The 22734-nt window shown below is 45.4% G+C and overlaps 1 protein-coding gene across 3 annotated transcripts in view; it reads left to right on the top strand.

Annotated features, from left to right (window-relative positions):
- Positions 1-22734, top strand: part of ARB2A (ARB2 cotranscriptional regulator A) — a 1508097-nt gene that overhangs the window by 1088984 nt on the left and 396379 nt on the right. For all 3 annotated transcript variants that reach the window (XM_069225397.1, XM_069225389.1, XM_069225407.1), the window contains exon 11: positions 20171-20255. In XM_069225397.1, coding sequence (XP_069081498.1) covers positions 20171-20255 — 85 coding nt within the window. The remainder of the gene's footprint in view (positions 1-20170; positions 20256-22734) is intronic.

Raw genomic sequence — 22734 nt, 5'->3', positions numbered from 1 at the left:
ATTTCCCCGTTATGGTTAACAATGCACACAAAGTATGCCATGACTCTCGACCCCCCATAGGCAACGCAGTGTTTCAAGCATGGCAGGTTGTGCAAGTTATAGCGAGTGTTGTGTGTTACCAAAATGGGCAAATTGCTGTGATTTTGTCATTTTAGCAAGGACCATAACTCTGTTTATAACTGTCCTTTTTCATTGAGTTTTTTATGACTTAGTTTGTTTCCAGACCATGCTGCTTACAAGATTCTGGGGTGTACAGTGTGTTTTGGCCATCCACAGGGCCTGTACACTTCAAGCAGCAGGTGCAGGCTGCCAGCTCCTGATGCACAACAGGTATTAACCAGATTCAGCACCCAACATCCATGTGCAGCCAACCCCTGCTGCTCACAGCCTAGCAATAAACCTGCCATATGCTGGCAAGCCCTGCTGCACAACGCCTTTGTCCAGACACCCAACCTGCAGAGAGCACACAACCCCCGCCATGCACAGTAGGGATTGTTCGCAGGACGTGGCTTATGGCCGGGGCCTGCAAACAATCCACTGCAAGGTGCCAGCCCACCACTGGTTGGCAGCGTGGACAGTGATTCACATCCTTTGGATGTGCACAGCATTGTGTTTTTTTATCCTAAGACTTCTTAAGTGGAAAAATATTCCTGTATTTTCACATTTTCTATTTATTAAAATAGTCATTTTATTACTATTTTTTTATTTACACAGTGCCGACCGACACTGTATATGTGTATATATGTATGTATATATATTTTTAAATCTCGACTGACACTGTATACATGTATTTATGTGTGTGTGTGTCTATATATATATATATATATATATGTGATCAAGGCCCGCTTTGGGCCAAAACGCATAATGGCGGACATGAGATAAACAACGTTATGATATTTCCAACATTGGAGGATCTGTGTCTGATTTTTTTTATATTGACCCTAGGGCGAGGGGATATGGAAAGAGAGATATATATACCCTAATGCCGATCACCAGTAGGTAGTTATAGTTAGGACCTGGTGTAGCCGGGCGATCCCGGCTACGAGCACAGCAAATGACGTATCGGCCGCGGCCGATACGTCATTTCCGTGTCTTCCCGTTGCCGGGGAGACACGGCCCGAGAGCGGCAGGCAGGACGGCGTTGCCCGGGAAACGACGTGTGTTTCCTGGGCTGAAGAGGACCATAAAGGAGACGCGCTGGAGAGGGAGAGGAACGCGGAGAGCAAGAGGAAAGCGGAGAGAGACGGAACCACAGAGAAACCGAGGCAAGAGCAGAGCGAGGGGGACCAGAGGACCAGGCAAGAAGTAGACGAGGAACTGGAGGAAGGAGAGAGAGGAGAAGAGCTCCAGAACCTGGAAACAGGAGACCAGCAGGAGGAACACTACCAAGCCAGCCACGGCCCTGGAGGGTCGTGGCTTAACAAGGTACGGTCCTTTTGGACAGGAAGAAGGGAAATTGGGGAGAAGGGACTGGGGAGGGGTCATAGAGGAGGGTTGGAAAGGGAGGTAGCAGGAAGGGCACTATAAGTAACTCACCAGTGTCACTTAATCCTACACTAAAGAATAGAAGTGTGCACACTAGTCCCTTACGCACTCCTCACTGGCACCAACCCCCTCCTTTTGTGTGTACCACCTCCCAGTCCAAAGCTAAGAAAGAAAGGAAGGACCCTATAAAAAAAAAAAAACAATACTTACCTAAGCGTTCTCCCTTCTATTTCCGGCACCACCCTGGACTCCGACGAGCGAGCGAGGCAGCTGGGTTACCTGTAAAATAAGAAGCAAGAACATACCATCACGAACCTGGGAAAAGGGACGAAAGAAGAACAAAGTGACTAAGAAAGACGATACCACTTGTGATTTTGTTCAACATTCTCTACCCCCCCGTATCATTAACAATAAACCACTTACCACTACCTAAATAACGCCTCAGTGGTCTTCATACTGTTCGACCTGCGACAGTGGTGTCAGAAGTGGGATTCAAAGACCTGTGTAGCCTCCTCGCAGTAATCGAACAGTATAACCATGAGTGACCAACCCTCATTGGAGGATATGATAAAGCAATTGGCCGAGGGCCAACGTCATCTCCAACTGGTGTGGGAGGCCCACCAGCGAGAGGCCAAAGAGGACAGGGAAGCATTGCAGTCGGCTTTGAAAAGTCAGGCGACCATCCTTGCGAACAATCAACTGGTCCATGAGACGGCCATGAAACAATTGACTGAGACCATTGCTAGTAGTAAAGTGCATCCCAATGTCCCAAGTTCCGTGTTACAGAAATATCAAGACGGAGAAGACCCCGAAGCCTTTTTTACTAATTTTGAGAGAGTGGCCTCATCCGCCCAATGGCCTGAGGATAGATGGGGTCAGTATGTCGCCCCCTTACTTACAGGGATCTTACAAGCCGCATATCAAGCAGCAAACCCAGGTGGAACCACGCCATACCAAGAGATAAAGACTATTATCTTAGAACGTGTGGGACATGACACGGAATACTATAGGGTTAAATTTAGAAAAATCAAATGGGGACCGAATGAAGACCCCCGAACCTTTTATTATCGGGTAAAGGACTTGGCCTTAAAATGGTTGGGGTCTTCCGGAAATAGTAGGGAGGAAGTGATCCAAACAATTGTCCTTGAACAATATTTAGAGTCCTTGCCTACCACCACTAAACACTGGATCCGTCAACATCCAAAGGTGACTACCGACATGGCAATTGATTTGGCGTGTGCTTATCATCGCTCCACTGATGTGAGAAATATGCCCAGCCGACCCAGCCTAAAACCAGGACCTCCCAATCCTAAAACTACACCAAGAACCTTTTCGGAGGAACCAGTACCTCACCGATTTCCTAACCCTCCACCGGTAGCAGGACCTCAATGTTACAACTGTGGGGAATGGGGCCACGTTGCCCGAATGTGCCCCAGAAAACAGGATAGTAGTGAGCCAATGGAAATCGGAGTTACTAGGCGACGGGTACTGTGTACCGGAAGAGGTAACCAAAAGTTTAAACAGCTTCTGAAAGTCAACGGGAAAACCATATGGGCCCTTATTGACTCAGGGTGTAGCCAGTCGGTGGTGAGAAAAGACATAGTCTCCATAGTAGATGAAAGAACAGAACAATGGGTGAATATATGTTGCATACACGGAGATAAGGAACAGTACCCTTTATATGACGTCACAGTCGAGTGGGGAAAACACCGGGATATCTTACCGATGGGTATAATGCCCAATCTGATTGAGGAGTGTATCATTGGAACTGATTATGAACATTTCCAAGAAATACTAGATTATATTCGACAGCCCAAACTGACACAGGATTGGTGGAGAGACGCTCCTTTCTCCGATAGCAGTATAGAAAGCCCCACAATCCGGAGGAAATTATCACATAGAGAGAAACGAATGGAAAAATTGAATTACTGGGGAAAGGAGAGATCAGGACCGAACACAGGCATTATTGCGGAAACACATGAAGTCCCTGTCAGTTTTCCCCATCAGCAAAGAGTAGATCCTTCTCTCGCCCACGCCTGGAAGTCGGCCAGAGAAGAAGAAACCGACGAGGTGGGTCCCTACTTCCTCATTAAGAAAAACCTCTTATATCGGATAACCACTACCGGTACCGGAGAACATAAACAACAATTAGTGGTACCCGAGCATTATCGAAATCAGGTCCTCACGATGGCCCATTGTCAACCCGGGGGAGGTCATTATGGGAGGGAAAAAACAGAAGAATACCTTTTTAGGCGGTTCTATTGGCCGGGAGTATTTGCTCACATACGTAAATTTTGTTTCCAATGTCCCAGATGCCAACTCACTGAACCCGGCAGACCTAAGAAAGCACCCCTGATGCCCCTACCCATTATAGACATTCCCTTCAGTAGGGTAGGAATGGACCCAATTGGCCCTGTAGTACCATCCACAAAGGGTTACACGTATATCCTAGTCATGGTTGACTATGCCACACGATACCCCGAGGCCGTTCCCTTAAAAAGTATGACAACTAAGACAGTGGTGCCGGCCATGATTAACATTTTTTCCCGAGTAGGGTTCCCGCATGAAATACTCACCGACCAGGGGACTCCTTTTATGTCCACTCTTATGAAGCAAGTATGTAAAACCTTAGGTATTTCCCAAATCCGTACCTCGGTATATCATCCACAGACGGATGGACTAGTGGAACGATATAACCGAACAATAAAAACCTTATTGAAAAAAGTGATGGAAGAGTCAGGGAGAGACTGGGATCAAAAACTACCCTTAGTACTATATGCTATTCGAACACATGAACAGTCCTCTACAGGACACAGCCCCTTCGAGCTGGTGTTCGGAAGACAGCCGAGATCTCTTCTTGACATGGCCATCGAAACATGGGAGGAAGAGGCAGAAGAAGGGGGAAGACCCCTTCTAGAGTATGCCCATAATTTAAGGTCACAGCTACAAAGTCTATGGGACACGGTCAAAGTGAATATGGAACAAGCTCAAAACACTCAAAAACGATATTATGACCAAGGGAGCAAGTTACGGGTTTTACAACCAGGAGTTCAGGTCTTAATTATGCGTCCAACCTCAGAACAAATACTAATCGCCAAATGGCAGGGCCCCTATAAGATAATAAGAGCAGTATCTCCGGTTACCTACCTGGTTGAATTAACGAACACTCCCCAGAAATCACAGATTTGTCACATAAATCTCCTAAAAAAATGGGAAGAACCAGACCCTCGAACACTGCCAGCGTGTTGGCAGGATTCCTATGTCCAAATAGTAAGTCAAGTATTGAGTTCTGTCCAACCGAACACAGCAACGGGGAAGATCTACCCCCAGTAAATGAAACCTTAACAAAATCAGAAAAGGAACAGGTATCCAATGTACTAGAGCATTTCCGGGATTTTTTTTCAGCGTTACCAGGTAGAACCACCTTGATAACTCATAAAATTAGAACCATACCAGGGATAATTGTGAGGTTACGGCCATATCGTATTCCTGAGGCAAGGAAGCAGATCATGGAGGCGGAAATACAGAAAATGTTAGAACAAGGGGTAATTGAACCGTCAAATAGTCCCTGGTGCTCCCCGGTGGTTTTAGTACCAAAACCCGATGGTACTATTAGATTCTGTATTGACTTCAGGAAGCTTAACGAAAACTCCCTGTTTGATACATATCCTATACCCAGAGTTGACGACGTATTAGAGAAACTAGGAAAAGCCAAATATATGACTACCTTAGATTTAACAAAAGGGTATTGGCAGATTCCCTTAGCCACAGAAGATAAAGAGAAAACAGCATTCGTCACCCAGTCCGGTCTCTATCACTTCACTGTGTTACCCTTTGGTCTACATGGAGCGCCAGCTACATTCCAGAGGTTAATGGATAAACTCTTAAATCCCTTCCAGTCTTTTGCAGCAGCCTACCTAGACGATGTAGTAATTTTCAGTGAAACCTGGAATGATCATCTAAAACATTTACACCAAGTCTTCCACACTCTTGTCACCGCAGGGTTAACTGCCAATCCTAAAAAGTGCGTCATAGGAACACCCGACATATCATACTTGGGCTACAAAATTAGTCAAGGGAACCTAAAACCTCAAACAAAAAAAGTAGAGGCCATATTAAATGCACCTAAACCGGCAACCAAGAAAGAGTTACGATCCTTCTTAGGGTTAATAGGGTATTATAGAAGGTTTATACCTGATTATTCTACATTGGCCGCCCCTCTCACGGACCTTCTGTCTAAATCCCATCCTAATAGGCTAGCACCCTTTTCGGACCAACAGCAAGCCAGCTTTGAACAACTAAAATCCTTCCTAACCAAAGACCCGATACTCCGATGCCCAGATTTCTCGAAACCTTTCCATCTCTATACTGATGCCTCAGATGTGGGTTTAGGGGGAGTATTGGCCCAACCCGACGGGGAAGGTAGAGAGCACCCGGTAGTATACGTCAGTAGGAAGCTGTTTCCCCGGGAACAACACTATCCGACCATTGAAAAAGAATGTCTGGCTATAAAATGGGCCGTGGATACGTTACAATATTACCTTCTAGGCCGCCCCTTCATACTTTTTACAGATCATGCTCCCCTCACGTGGTTGTCTGCACATAAGGATACCAATTCCCGGATTTTACGATGGTTCCTTGAACTGCAACCATTTTCCTTTCAGGTCCGTCACATCCCGGGTCACCAACAGGCCCCAGCGGACTATTTATCTCGCTTCCCAGACGCTGCTACGGTCCTCGAGCAGGACCTTTCATGGAGAGAGGGGTGTAGCCGGGCGATCCCGGCTACGAGCACAGCAAATGACGTATCGGCTGCGGTCGATACGTCATTTCCGCGTCTTCCCGTTGCCGGGGAGACGCGGCCCGAGAGCGGCAGGCAGGACGGCGTTGCCCAGGAAACGACGTGTGTTTCCCGGGCTGGAGAGGACCATAAAGGAGACGCGCTGGAGAGGGAGAGGAACGCGGAGAGCAAGAGGAAAGCGGAGAGAGACGGAACCACGGAGAAACCGAGGCAAGAGCAGAGCGAGGGGGACCAGAGGACCAGGCAAGAAGTAGACGAGGAACTGGAGGAAGGAGAGAGAGGAGAAGAGCTCCAGAACCTGGAAACAGGAGACCAGCAGGAGGAACACTACCAAGCCAGCCACGGCCCTGGAGGGTCGTGGCTTAACAAGGTACGGTCCTTTTGGACAGGAAGAAGGGAAATTGGGGAGAAGGGACTGGGGAGGGGTCATAGAGGGGGGTTGGAAAGGGAGGTAGCAGGAAGGGCACTATAAGTAACTCACCAGTGTCACTTAATCCTACACTAAAGAATAGAAGTGTGCACACTAGTCCCTTAAGCACTCCTCACTGGCACCAACCCCCTCCTTTTGTGTGTACCACCTCCCAGTCCAAAGCTAAGAAAGAAAGGAAGGACCCTATAAAAAAAAAAAACAATACTTACCTTAGCGTTCTCCCTTCTATTTCCAGCACCACCCTGGACTCCGACGAGCGAGCGAGGCAGCTGGGTTACCTGTAAAATAAGAAGCAAGAACATACCATCACGAACCTGGGAAAAGGGACGAAAGAAGAACAAAGTGACTAAGAAAGACGATACCACTTGTGATTTTGTTCAACATTCTCTACCCCCCCCGTATCATTAACAATAAACCACTTACCACTACCTAAATAACGCCTCAGTGGTCTTCATACTGTTCGACCTGCGACACCTAGTTTCTTTGTGAGGAGTGTTTTTTGTTTTGCCAATAACTTTGGTGTCACTTGACGAATGTGTATGAAGTTATTAAAAACTACTACTACATTTGGTTCAGCTGCTGTCTTGAAAGATTGGGGGTGATCTGTCAAGTTGGGGGACGAGAAAAAGGAGGGGTCCCAAAACACCATTTCTCCATTCATGTTTCCCATAGAGATTCTGAACACGACTACAGTTCGAACTGCTGGATGGAATTACTAAAAATTTGGCAGAAAGCTAGCTCTTGGTCCAGAAAACCTGCTTTTTGTTATTTGGTGTGTAAATCAGTATAGTAGTTTTAGAGATATTAAAGGTAAATAAAATAGATATATAAGGATGTGGATCCTCTCTGGATCCATCTGCCCCCATGCTGATATCTAATTGGCTCACAGCACTTCAACCTGAAAGTGTTTGCAACCATTTTGGGATCCTGGTTCAGCTAAATTCCAAAGAAAAAAAACGAAAAAAGAAAAAGGGCCTGGGTAGGGATACTCTGACCCTTTAACCTTGGTGCAGGTGTCCCAGAGGAATCCCGTCAGAGCTTAAAAGCATTTTTTTTAAAAAACTCTCTGAAAATTCCACAGATGGAACCACAGATTATTCTTTGATTTAAACACAAAAAGTGTGGTCTCCCACGCTGTCTATTTGGCCCCGGGTGCATTAGGGTGTGAAAATAGGAGGGGTGGGCACACCAGGCCCCCTTCCTAGGGCTTATAGAAACCTCAGGACTGCCAACTGCCCAGGGCAATACACGTAATGTATGGGGGACCTCCACCTCCCCAGGGCTCAAATAAATTAATGTAGGAGGTCTGTTGTGGACCCCCGGGGAGGTGGCTAAATGAAAGGATGGAAGGGAGCAGCGTGGCTCCCCTCATGGAGCCATAGATGGCCTGGGGAACGCCACCGCTCAGGGCTGGCTCCTGCTGCCTCTTGAGGTGCCCACTCTCGGGAGGAAGCTATTCGCTTTTGCTTGGTGGGAGCTGACAGCTCCCACCAAGCAAAAACAAACAAAACTGAGCTTTCCAACAGCTCCCGCTTGCTGAAAACAGAGTTTTCATCTCTTTCCTTGCACGCAAATATGCTTGCAGGGAAAGAGATAAAAACATAGCTCCTACAAGCTGGGAGTTGCTGTTTAAAAGCAGCTCCTTGCTTACGGGAGCAATGCAGTCTTCCGCAGGAGATGGGAGACGGCTGGAACCACGTGGGCCTTGAGTCCCTTAGGTTTGCACTGGGTGTCCTGGACACCCAATAATATGAGGCCCGGCCCCTGGTGATGGGGGCCCCATTGTCTGAAATCAGCCTTGGGAAAGAGGTCACGTGGTCCCCCCTTATAAATATTTAATGAAATAGCCCCATAGAGGTGATGGGGGGCGTCCTTGTGGGCCCCCTCATAAATATTTTATTAAGTAACCCTGGGGTGTGGTGGTACCTGGGTCCCGGGGGGTGGTCCTTGCGAACCCCCCTCTTTCTACATATTTTATGAAGTATCTCCAGGGAAGTGATGTTACCTGGGGCCTTAGGTGGTCCGCGCAGCCCTCTCCCCATACTTACAAAATGTAGCCCCAGGGAAGGTGGTGGTCACCAGGGGAGGTCTGTGCAGCCCAGCGTATATTTTTTAAATGTTGTCCCTAGAAGGTGGTGTTCCCTGGAACTCAGGAGTTTGCGTGGTTGGCTTAACGTATAGTAATTAAAATTACTTTACGTTAAAAAAAAAACATAGAAATTCACTGAAAACAATTGAGGTTTACAGGGATGTTATAGATAGGAAATATAATTAAAAAAAGCCACCGAAACTCATATAAAAACCCAAAGGTTACTGGGACGTTATACTTAAGCTCACATTTTAAACGTACAAAACCACAGAAAATCAGCAATTATGGTTGGTTATTTCAAGTAACTATAACTCTTGCCCTAATGTAACTATAACTCACACACCGCCATGCACAGTTTCCTACTAAACAATTATACTGTAAATGTTACATTGATATTATCAATGATGTTGTCAAAGATGTCATAAGTGTTACAGTATGTGAGGTAATTAGCAGTAGATGGCGAGGGTGCAAGTTATTTTTTACCTTACGGCACGAGTTATAGTTACTAGAAATACCTCTAACTATAACTGCTGAATTCCTGTTGTTTTGTACATTTAAATCATCAAATGTAACCTTTGTTTTTTCAGTGATATATAAATGTGTGTGTATATATATATGTGCGTGTGTATATATATGTGTGTGCATATTTACATGTGTGTATATATGTATATGTGTGTGTGTGTGTGTATATATATATATATATATATATATATATATATATATATATATATATATAGATATATATATAGATATCTCTGATAGAGACTTCTAGTTGCAGATTCCTTACCTTAGAATTTTCACCCAGGTGTTAGACTGGATCTGGAAAAAATTTCTTCGAGCAATACCCTTACGCGTCGGTCGACTCCGCGGGCATAGTTGGCGTCGTAGTCGCCGTGATGACGTCGGGTGAAATACATAGACGCCACCTCAGCGCAGTGACGTCAGTTCTTTTCCTTCAGCGGCAAGTGCTGATCCGGAGAGAGCTACCCTGGTCTCTTTTTGACCGAGTTTGACGTTTCGTCGAGTTTTTTCATGAGTTTTTGGTTCGTCAAGATGTCCCCTAAGACCGGTTTCAAGCTGTGCAAGGACTGTCACTGCATGATGTCGTTGGCGGATCCACGTAGGGTCTGTTTGTGGTGCATGGAGCATGACTACGACCCGAAATCGTGCTCAGAGTGCCAGGCCATTAACCCGAAGGCCTTGAGGGAGCGGTCCCTCGAGCTCATGGTGGCCCGGCACTCGACTCCGCATAGGTCCCAGTCTTGCTTGAGGGAAAGCTCTTGAGACTGTTCGTGGAGCTACCACCATTCTTATTCCTCCAAGTCTTCGGGCACAGGTAAGAAGAAGAAGTCGTCGAAGCGGTCCCGTCGCCCTTCGACTTCACCCTATTGCTCGGCTGATGCGACATGGGAGGGGCATCGATGCGCAAGGCTTCCGTCTTTAGTGCCTAAACACGAATTTCTGGGAGCCGGAGCGACCCCTGCCAAATTAAAGGAGTTTTATGAGGCCATGCACCTCATTTTTAGGCATACTGACCCTGATACAGTGCCTTCGGTCCCAAAGGGTACGGTTGAGGGGCCTTTGGGTTCCGCGACTGTGGCTTCGGCTCTGGCCATCGAGGTCACCTCCGGATCCACTCGCATATCTGCACCGGTGCCGGTTGTAACACTGAGACCTTCCTTGGCGCCGGTTCGATAGTCGACGCTCCCAGCGTTGGTGGTGCCCACCATCGACATTGACCCGATCCTTATCCCCGACGACTCAAAGTTGGAACGGTGTCAACCGACGCCACCTCTGTCTTCGATGGGGCCTACTCACCCCAGGTCGGATTTGGACCCTTTTCTTTATGGGTACGAATTCAGGAAAGGATTACAAGAGGCCCTGGATCCTTATGAATACCAGGATGACCCATCTTTGGACTGGGCACAGGAATTTGGTGAGCCCAGTGGACTGGACACTTCTCCAGACGCTGGCATGCTGTCTCCTCCTACCATAGCTACGGCGGAGGGAGCGACTTATGCTATGGTGGTCAGTAGGGCGGCTGAGGTCCTTGGCCTTGAGTTACCTACTGTACAGGTCAGGTCCATTCTCCTGAAGGAGGTGCTTCAGCCAGGGGCTTCCACATCCAAGCCCCTTTTGCCCTTCAATGAAGCCTTCACTGATGTCCTTTTGGGTACTTAGTCCAGACCCAACATAGGGGCTCCTGTGAATAGGACAATCGCACGCCGCCATCGGCCCGTCCCGAACGACCCTAAATTCCTGTCCCAACACCCCACGCCTGAGAGTCTTGTCATCCAGACTTCCTCTTCCTCAGGCGCATTCCCTTCTACACCCCCGCATAGGGAATCAAATGGCTGGAACAATTTGGGAAGAAGATGTTTTCTTCCTCCTGTCTTGCGCTGTGGTCTGTGAACACCGCATACCTTTTGGGCCGCTATACCCACTCTCTGTGGGATACTGTCGTGCAAGTTCTGCTGCAGATACCGGAGGAGGGCCGTGCTATTGTCTCTCCCAAGCTGTCAACGATGGGAGAGATGTGGCAAAGTTCACGATCCGATGTGGGCTGGACATGACCGACCATCTGGGCAGATTGGTTGCTACGACGGTGGCCTTGAGACCCCACACCTGGTTGCCTACTCCTGGTTTTTCGGGTGATGTCCAACAGTCTCTTACGGACATGCCCCTTGATGGCTCCTATCTCTTTGGAAACAAGGCGGACCTGGCCTTGAAGAGATTCAAGGACTCACGGGCTATGGCTCAGTCCCTTGGCCTTTCCACTGCCCCTCGCCCCAACAGTCCGCCTTTTGCCCCTTTCATGGCCACGGAAGGGGCTCCCTGTCAATTCCCCCACCCAGCCACTGTGCCACCCATGCTGTTCAGCCGCTGCATGGCTGGGTATGCGGAATCCCACGTGGGCGTGGGACACGAAACCAGAGATCTGCCCAATCCACCCCTGCCCCAAAACCCTCCTAGTCCGTCTCCTCACTCCAATCCAGTTGGCGGCAGGATTCACCATCACCTGCCCCACTGGGAATCCATCACTCAGAACAGGTGGGTTTTGCAGATAGTTCGAAATAGCTATTCCCTCCACTTCGAATCTTCCCCACCAGCCATGCCTCCATCAATCAGCCAACTTCCGGAGGATCATTTGGCACATCTCCTCCAGGAAGTCACGTTTCTCTTGGCCAATGGAGCCATAGAGAAGGTTATTTTGGCAGATGTAGGTTGTGGTTGTTATTTCCGCTACTTTCTGGTGCCGAAAAAGGACAAGGGCTTACGTCCTATCCTAGACCTTCGGGACCTGAAGTACTTCCTCAAGAAGGCGAAATTAAAAATGCTCACCCTGGCTCAGGTCCTGTCTGCCTTAGACCCAGGAGACTTGATGGTAGTGTTGGACTTGCAGGATGCTTATTTCCACATTCCCATCCTGCCTGCCCACAGACGTTACCTGTGATTCATGGTAGGTCACAAGCACTATCAGTGTACCGTGCTCCCTTTCGGCCTTACCAGCGCCCCTCGGGTGCTCATGAAAGTGATAGCGGTGGTTGCAGCTCATCTGCGCAGGTTAGGGGTGTCAGTCTTCCCCTACCTCGATGACTGTCTGTTAAAGGCGGACTCGCCCCAGAAGGTCGTCTCCCAACTTCAGACTATGGCAAGCCTCCTGCACATGCTAGGGTTCACTATCAATGTGCTGAAGTCACACCTGACTCCCTCTCAGACGCTCCCTTTCATCAGAGCTGTTCTGGACACAGTGCAGTTTCGGGCTTATCCTCCCGAGAAGCAAATCCAACATAGTCAGGCTTATGTCCCTGATCTTTTAACCTCTGTCTTGGGTTTCAGTGAGGCTGACTCTGAGGCTGCTGGGCTTCATGGCCTCCTGCATCTTGCTAGTGACACATGCCAAATGGCATATGCGGGCTCTGCAGTGGGACTTGATGTTCTAGTGGGCGCAGCGTCAGGGGAGTCTCTCCGACATGGTCCAGATCTCGGAGAGGACTGCGAAAGACCTGCAGTGGTGGCTTTCGAATCCACATTGGGTCCACAGCCGATCCCTCTCCCTTCCCCAGCCAGATCTATCCATAGTGACAGATGCGTTGCTTCTAGGTTCGGGTGGCCGCATGGGAGAGGCGGAGATCAGAGGCTTCTAGCCTCCAGCGGAGTCTGGGCTCTATAATAGTCTTCTGGAGCTCTGGGCGATCAGGCTTACGTTGAAAGCATTTCTTCCCTCTCTCAAAGGGAAAGCAGTGCAAGTGTTCATGGACAATACTACCGCCATGTGGTACTGCAACAAATAAGGTGGAGTAGGGTCCAGGACCCTTTGTCAGGAGGCACTACGCCTCTGGACATGGCTGTAACATCAGGGCATTGCCTTGGTGGTTCAAGATCTGGCGGGTTCTCTCACCGCCGGAGGAGACGAACTCAGCTGTCGATGCACAGCCGATCACAAATTGTGTCTCCATGCGGAGGTGGCGCAAGGTCTTTTTTTAGCAGTGGGGAGAGCCTTGGTTAGATCTTTTTGACTCCGCAGAGAATGCACAATGTCAGCTGTTTTGCACGTTGGATTTTCCAAGAGGGCACTCGCTCGGAGATGCTTTTCGTCTTGAGTGGAACTCCGGCCTCCTTTCCGCCTATACCACTTCTGCCCAGAGTTCTCGAGAAAATCAGGAACGACCGGGCTCAAGTTATCTTGGTGGCTCCGGACTGGCCATGGAGAGTATGGTATCCAGAGCTATTGAGCATGGCCACCGATCCTCCACTCAGACTGCCTCTTTGGGCAGATCTTCTGTCTCAGCAACAGGGGACGGTTCTCCACTCAAACTTGTCCAATCTCTGCCTTCATGCGGGGAGATTGAGTGGCGGCAGTTGACGACTTTTGAGCTTCCACCCGAAGTCTGCAATGTTATCTTGGCAGTCAGGCGTCCCTCCACCAAAACGGTATACGCCTGTTGATGGCTTAAATTGGTGCATGGTGTACCAACAAATCAGTTGATCCCTTCTCTGCTATCTGAGGTTCATTTGTTCATTCTTGCTTTGGCCCAGCAGGGTTATGCTTTGGGCACCTTTAAAGAGTATCCATCGGCCTTTTTGGCTTTTCTTAGGCTACCTGATCAGCCCTCACTCTTTAAATCTCCTTTTGTGAATAGATTCCTTAAGTGTCTCACCCATTTATTTCCTCTCACTCTATTTATCATGGCTCAGTGGAACCTCAATCTTGTCCTTACTTTCTTAATGTGTACTCCCTTTGAGCCGATGCACAATTGCCTTTCACAGGTCCTCACTTTCAAGCTCTTTCTTCCAAGCCTCCATTCTTGTCTGTGCACCCTGACAAAGTGGTATTGCAAATTAAAGCTTCCTTCCTTCCCAAGGTTGTTAAGCTTTTTCATGTAGGCCAGTCCATCACTTTGCCTACTTTTTACGCACCCCCACATCCTTCCCATGAGGAGGAGAGAATCCACCGTCTGGACCCAAAAAGAGTGTTGGCATTCTATCTAAATCGTACTAAAGATTTCCGTGTGGACGATCAACTCTTTGTGGGGTATGTGGGTGCGAAGAAAGGGAAGGCAGTGCAAAAACGTACCATCTCTTGATGGGTACTCCTTTGCATCAAGATGTGCTACGCTTTGGCCAAGGTCATTCCACCAGAGCAACTGCTGCTTCCACTGCGTTAGCACGCGGAGTTCCTGTCCTGGATATCTGCCAGGCAGCTACGGGGGTATCCCTGCACACCTTTGTTAAACATTACTGCCTGGACAGTCAGGTCCGTCGGGTCGGCTACTTTGGTCGTTCAGTCCTGCAGGACTTTCTATGATCTTGGTTTGCAGCCCACCTCTGAGAATGGCATTGCTTGAGTATCTATTCTAAGGTAAGGAATCTGCAACTAGAAGTCTCTATCAGATGTACAAGTTACTTACCTTTGGTAAGAAAATATCTGGTAGAGACATATTCTAGTTGCAGATTCCTTAATGAAACCCACCCATCCTCCCCACTTGCAAACTGATTTCTAGGGGCAGGGATTTCCCCTTCAGGTCCTTAGCTCTGGCGCACCAATCTCAGTGTTCTTAGCGGCTTTGCGCTTTGGCGTGGAAAGTCGTTAAAAGAAACTGACGTCACTGTGCTAAGGCGCAGTCTATGTACCACTCCCGACGTCATCACGGCAACTACGATGCCAACTATGCCCGCGGAGTCGACCAACGCCTCCTATCGACATGCAAGGGTATTGCTCGAAGAACAAATCTCTGGATCCAGTCTGATGCCGGGGGGGAAATTCCAAGGTAAGGAATCAGCAACTAGAATGTCTCTACCAGATATTTCGTTACCGAAGGTAAGTAACTTGTACATATATGTGTGTGTGTGTGTATACATGTATATCTATGTATATAGATATACATGTATATTCCAAACAGTCCTCTACCATAGAGCCAAGCCGCCACCACAGGAGTGGCACATGTAGTCGGGTACAGCCCCTCAGCATGCAAATCGTAGAATGCGTCTTTTCCAAGATGAGATTGTACAAGGCTTAGGGACTCATTTTGAATTTGACGAATAGGAAAGTCTGTCCGCCAAACTCCCAAGAGGGTGGCCGCCACCATAGTGGTGAGCTCCCCGCCCGACCTATTAGGTATTTCCCGTCAGCCTTGCGGAAAACAGGTGGCAGCAAAGTCTCTGTGCTGTAATTGTGCCAGCAGCAATGCTGTCGCCTGCAGGGTGCACGAGCACCCTCGCGATGTTCACTGTCTGCACAGCAGACAGTGAACATCACGAGGGTGCTGGGCGGGGGTGATCCTTGCACTGCCTGTGGCAAGTGCATGGGCAGTGCAGGAGTCCCCCTGTTGCTCCCTGCACCTGTTCTCCGCCAGCCTTTTCATGGCGTTGAAACCACCATGAAAAGGCTGGCGGAAAACGAAGCCTTAATCGGCATGCCAGCGTTGCATTCTGCGCTGCCCTGGCAGATTATAACCTCCAGCTGCCGTCAACCCATCGGGGTCACCAATCCAGGTGGAGATGGCAGAACCCTGGCAGTCTGACCGCTGGGGTCTTCATGTGGCAGTCGGGCCGCCAGAGTTGCGGTGGTCCTGACTTCCACCGCGAGGCTGGCGGTCTTAAGACCATCTGCCTCGTAATGAGGCCCTTAGTGCTGAAACGCATCGCAGGGGCTGGAATCTCTTCAATAAAGTGGTATTTGATTATCCTTGAGTGCGCATGTACCATCTCTTCTTGTAAAAGACGCATTCTACTATTCTACTATATATATATATATATATATATATATATATATATATATACACACACATACATACACATATATATATATATATATATACACACACACACACAGATTCATATACAGTGGCTGTCGACACTGTGTAATTATGGTGTAGAATTTGTTTACATTGAAAAGGCATTTTTATTTTGCCTGTAGCATTTAACCCCGCGAACGGGTTCGCACTTTGCAAATCCACTTACTCAGTCAGCTAAGTTTTGTTATGCTAAGATTCGTAAAGACTAATTCATGGGTTGAGAAAACAAGTGATTTCTCGTTTTAGACAATTTTGCTCACATCTTCAGCCCTAACAGCTAGACGGGTTTACAGAAAACTTGACATGTGTGCAGAATTTAAAAGCTTGCTTTTGTTAGTTTTGCGTAATCCATGTTATCGAGCTAAAAAGCTACAGGGTGGGCTTCAAGGGGTTAATACATTTGAAAATCTTTATTTTCTTAACTCACGAGTCATGACTTGCACATATTGCAATCCCATTTTGAATGTTCACTTTTTTTAGGACTGAAAATATTTTTTTGCTGTCATTTGTAACTTGCATGTTGACTCCAACATGCGAGTTTCACGCCATGAAAAAACACATTTTCAGCAGCAATAGGGGGCCAATCCTAAAGGTGACCAACCCCAGGGCAGTGGGCAGGGCTACTAAGATGTGTGCAAATTGCACACCATTCCAGGGCAAAAAAGCATCATAAATTGTGACAACATCAGAGTCGAGGCGGAGTCCTAAGTACCATTTTAGATGCCAGGTTTGACTGCCACTTTGTGATTTAAGACACGAGTTTCAGGAAGTTTAAGGAATTAGTTAGGTTGGATCAAAAGCATAAAACCCCTGAAATTCACGCGTGTGTGTGTCTTTCTGCCTGTCCGCCGACCCCAAACCATTCTGTAGGGCTTTACCTTTGTCCATTGTTTATTTAACATTCCATTACCAATCGGGGCGTATTGTTAGCTACCTCTTGTAGAGATCAGTATCAGGGCTCTCTTAACAAAGCAAAAAGTGTTATTTTGTAAAGATTCATCTTCCCAACAATAACATATAATTGATATTTTCGTACTTTTTTCTATTGACCACTAAATATTATAGTTCAGTATTTAAATTCCTGTTTTCAATAAATATTTTTTTCTTCGAAAAAAAAAAAAACTTTAAACATTCTGATGGTTTACGATATTAGCAGAACCCCTCCGTCAATATAGGAACGTTTTACACAGTTGCCCTTATTGTATCCACTCTCTATTACTTGTGGGCGTACTTCTCTCATAGGAAAGCAATGGTATATGCTTGCGTATATCAGAGGCCTAGGATGTTATGCTAAATATAAATGTGAAGTAATGATTGTATCCAATGAAAGACCAAGATTCATTATGATTTAGCATGACAGTGTATTTAGATAATTGCAGTCACAAAACCACTCTAAACATTTTCACCATTGTCAATTTTAAATTAGCTCCCTCTTGGTAAAACAGAAATTTTCTAATTGGAGTTAGGGCTCATCGTTAGCAGCTTAAAAAATTCTGCCTTTAACCATCGACCATTGTTTAAAAAACAATCTAATCACGAAATCTGAGCAAAATCTGAAAAATTTGAAGTCGAGGGCCCATTGCAGCTGTACACTCAGACATCTCTTACTACATATGGAATGCTCCTTTTAGCATAGAAAAGCCTAGTTTTTTAAAACTTTGTACTGTATTTTTTGCAGTTTACCATACAAAGGTAATGCCCATTCATGTCAGCTTGATTTTTCCTCTGGTAACTAGAAGGGTATGTTTTTATTACCAGGGAAGTTTTATGAGTTGTGACTTTTTCTCCATTTGTTCCTCGTATTTGTGAGTGACTTCGCTTGTGTTCTATCTGTTACGGATGCCAAAAAGACTTTCTCACAAATAAAAAATGCAACTCACTCTTAATATTCATCAGCACAACAAAACACATCACGACATGGCAGTAAACATTATTGTGGGTAAATTAAATATCTGGTTTTATTTGCTTTTAAAAAAAAATGTATGCTTACGTATGCAATTCTGAGTTCGAAGGGGTTTTATTATTGTTTTACCGAACATAATTCCATTAGTAACTAGCTGTATTTAAGATTCTTAATGGTCATTAACACACCGACTTCTTATTCAGTTCCGTGCGCAGTTTATAACTGCCCTTAAACACTAGTTATCTAGTTTTATATAATCCAGGTGTTAACTGAAAACGTTGGTCTTCTCGTAAAATACGAGTTGTGCGCATGTGCGCAAGTGTTAGCGAAGTGTTCTTGCAGCTCATTTTCTGCGAGGTATTGTATATGTAGAGACATTAACATATTGGTTAATCTTTCAAATGGATGGGTAATCACTGCTCGTCTTCAGCTCTAATTGGGGACATTATGTAAAGAGTGATTTGTTGGGATAGTCATTCCTCACACAAGCTACCAGCCTTGAATCATTGGTGGCCTATTTTTAGCCACCGTGGAAATCATAGTTTTGAAATTTCTGAGACACCGTGATGAATGATAAAACATATGATAAAACATACCTTGACAGAGCTTTTAAGAATATTAATTTGTTATAGGCAGTTGTCACATTGTATAAAAAAGATGCATTCGTTTTTGCTAATTTTCTGGTTTCACTAAATTCCTGAGAAACGTTTCAATTAGTGCTAATATCAGTTTCTCAGTTTTATCTGAAATGTTTGTTAATTTACCTAAATAAATGTCCTTTTCCCGCCATAATAACATATTCCCTGTAAATATTTTTTGAATTTCCAAAGAATTCTATTCTTACTAAAGCGTGCCTCAGTTAAGCGTTGGAAAATAGTCATTTCAATGTTGTGGTCTGTTAGAAATATAACATTTTGTAACGTTGCTTGACGCTGTTTGTTTTCATGTTTTTCCACGCTATTCAATAGTTTCAGTGATTCGCTATTCCATCTTGAAATCCGCCGTGCTTTGGGAACTTCACTTTCTAATCTCATACAGCAGCCGCTTGCCTTTATGTTCCCCCTGGTCTCACTGGCCCCGGAACAGTAGGGTTGCCCTGACAAATCTATTCAAAAGCCATTCCTCGGCCTTTATTGGTGGGGACTGGAGCCTTTGAAATTCTCCCCTCACTGCAACGCAGCTGACATCTTCTTCCAGACAGAATGAATTAAGGAAATACAATAAGACACTTCATCTACCAGTCAAGGATCTTTCCTTAGTGAGGGCGGATTCCATGGTGCACAACCAAGGCGGCAAACATCTAAAAATACACAATACGTGCTTGTTTACCAGACTACCAATCAGCCATTTTTTGCAGACATGATTGATGGGATGATTTAAAGAAGAAAATATTTGTCAAGGAAGTCATGGTCTCTTTCTAAGAAAGTAAAAGAAATGGAGCTGGCACGACCCAGTTAAAAAGCCAAAGCACAGACACAGTTTTATAGTGCTAGTGATACAGATTTGTTATTTCTTCTAACAAATACTTGAACTATCTTCTAATCTGATAGATCATCCTTTATCATGGCGGGCTTTGAGGCCTCAGCCAAGGCCTGTCCAGCCTTACACTGTCGTTTTTACCCTTCATTACTCATAGTGGGTGACACATTTGTTTCTCAGAGCAGCCAATGAGTGAAATGCTGAGATTTTAAAAGTGATCGGAGTTGCTTTGGGAACTAAGCGAGGGACGATTGTACATTATTTATTTTCCATCTCTTCTGTTTGGCAGGGGGCTGTACTAAAGCATTTGTCTGGTTTAGAAACTTCCAGTTGCTGTGATATTCATGCTAGGAAGGAATTCTTTTCCCTGTCGGCTCTTTTCACGTTCGCAGCCACACAAAAACAAAGGATTGAGCCATCACAAGGAAAAGATTGTGACCTCTTAACAAAGCACTAGCAGGAGATGGCCTACGATAGATATATCTTTTGTTACCTTTGATATCCGGTATACTTAGTTACCAGGCAAATACAAAAGAAAATATCGAAAATAAGGCGTTTTAGTCCTTGGGAGTGCTAAATAAAACCACTCCACCGAAGGTTAAGCAATGCTGTTACTTTAGTCTTTATTTTATGCTGTTTGTCATTACCATCCAGCTTTATTTTTATGTATTTCTTTCCTTTGCAGAACTGTTGCAATTGGGTCTCCAGTTCGGAGCCATTAGATACCTCCGTGGAATCCATGTTGCCAGACTGCCCCCGTGTCTCCGCAGGTACAGACTCTCCAATCTATGCAATAGTCCTACTTTTGGAAAAGTGACAGATTTTATTGAGAATGATTAATGGTTGAGACATCATAATACTAAAGGTGTTGAGAAGTTGCTATCTTCCAGACGCCAGCACTTTACAAGCAGTTAAATAAATATGTTTTTTTCTGAATTGAGACTTTTGTGAAACAGTAACTGCTTTAGGTGCGTGGTATTTTTTTTATTGTAGACTGTGTATTATCATAGGTAACCAGAGAAATATGAACAGTACACACAAATCATTAGAGCTGTCTCTCCAGACTAAATATCATTCTGCACAGAAAGTAGGACAGAAACACAGTGGGGAAAAACCGAATTTATGAGGTATTGAGAAGTCTGCTTATGAACTTTTTGTAAAAGGATACCTTTCTGTAGGAATATCTTTCTCAGTTAGTCATTTCCAGGTGTACAGGAGTTAGTGATATGAGAGTTAGAGTTATACGGTGTCTCATGACACCAACGTTAAAACCTGTGGACTGAAATACACTCAGAACAAAATGTGAAGAAAGCTTTTCCATTATTGGATTTTTCTAATGTTCACAATCGTTAGACTCTCTCTGCATGTGTACAGGATTCCAGAACTCATAAAAAAAATAGGTATGTTTTTAAGGTGAAAATAATTTTAGGTTTAAAACTTTTTATTGGTGTTTTGTTTTATACACAGACTCCCACCTACAATCCCCTGCGGGTGGGACGTGCTTACTGGAGAGAGAGAAGCCAAGCCAGGTGCAAACCATTCCAGAGCAAAAAAAATAGCGTCAGAAATTGCTCAGCGCCAGCACAGACGCGCTTGAGGGGGATAGTTGCCTCCTCTGTCACCTAGCAGTTTTTACAATGATATATACAAATGTGTAGGAGGCACCAAAAATTGTAATTCAAAATGCAGTTTCTTTCAAATCAGTCTTAATTAATTTAGTGTAAACAAATTCATATTTACATTATCATTTGATTTTCTCCATACACGCAACTAATATTAAATGGACCTGTTAAACAAAATCACCAAATTCTTCAAGAATTAGCAGAACCAGCATCAACAAAAACTTGTATTAAATACTTTGGAGCAGCCTGTTTGGTACACGCGAAAATTAACTGTCAGGTTTTGAAGCAGCCAATATGTGTTTTGCGATCCCTGTTGCTTTCTCAAGGCTGTAACAAAACAGAAGAAAAAATAACATCATCACATGTATAGCCTTTAATTCTCTTGCATTATCACTTATCGTGAGTTTCAAAATGGTAACTGATGTCAAAGTTGTTTTGGTTCAAACATCAACTAATCTTGGATACAGTATACGTCTTATAGGTAGAACAATAACGTTTTAATTTCTAATTTATAAATTGTTCCTGTCCATTATTCCGATAAATATATATGATTAATCAAGTCCTACTAATCCATTTGAGGTTTCTCAGTTGTTTCCAAATAAAATTAAAAACAGCCCAAGCCAGTAAGGTGATTAAGACCCATTAAAATTAGTTGTTAAGGCAGTAAGCAAAAGGGGTATTGCATTACCAGCATTCTCCTTAATCATAATCACATACCCAATTTCAGAGTCTAACTTGTTGTGTAGCTGACCTGTTGATGGGACTTATTCACCTTCACGTTTTTAGCCCTAAGCAAATCCAGTTAATAAGAAGTTGCTTTCATTTGCACAAACTCAGTGACCTTCATACCGATAACAGCTCTGTTTCTAGCAGGATGCAAAGCACTGATCTGGATGCCTTGGTTTAGGAAAGTATTTTGTGAGACCCTGCATGGCTGTCCAATTAGCAACAGTGAACCTATTATGTATAGTGTTTGCCATTACCTAGTGGATCACTTTGGGATGGTCTCATATAGCGATTCCTCCTGCACCACCCTCTTCAAAATTATAATTATTATAATTATAACCTTGAGACCCCCATCCTGCTCTGTGTATTTCTACAAGTTATTTTCTGTAGGCCTCCGCTTCCTGCCTCCAATGTCCATCATACCTTTTGGTGAGATGGCCTCTTTGAGGCTTCAACTTCATGTTGTCTGGCATTGTATAGTTATCATGCCTTTTCAGCCAATCCTCCACATTTATAACGTATGTGATGATAAACTACTGAAATCTGATTACAGAGTAATTGCTTTTTTGCTCGGAGGCCTCAAAGTCCTCTGCTTCAACAATTCTTTTTTGCCTACATCTGACTCATAAGGGCCTAATTACGAGTCTGGCAGTGACTAGACCGCCAGAGCTGCCGCGGCTGTCCGACTGCCACATTACGACCCTGGTTGTCTGACCACCAGGGTACCACTGTCTCTGCCGGGATCGGTGATCCTGACGGGATGATAGTGGGTGCAGGTTGTAATCAGCCAGGTCGGCGCTGCATGTAGCACCGCATTGCTGATTACAACCCTGTTCTCCGCCATCTTGTTCGTGGCGGTTTCACCACCATGAAAAGGCTGGCAAAGAACAGGTGCAGGTGG

The sequence above is a fragment of the Pleurodeles waltl genome, chromosome 1_1, assembly GCF_031143425.1.
Source record: "Pleurodeles waltl isolate 20211129_DDA chromosome 1_1, aPleWal1.hap1.20221129, whole genome shotgun sequence".
Taxonomy (NCBI): Eukaryota; Metazoa; Chordata; class Amphibia; order Caudata; family Salamandridae; genus Pleurodeles; species Pleurodeles waltl.
Note: the sequence above shows the minus strand (reverse complement) of the source record. Positions and strands in the feature narration are given on the sequence as shown.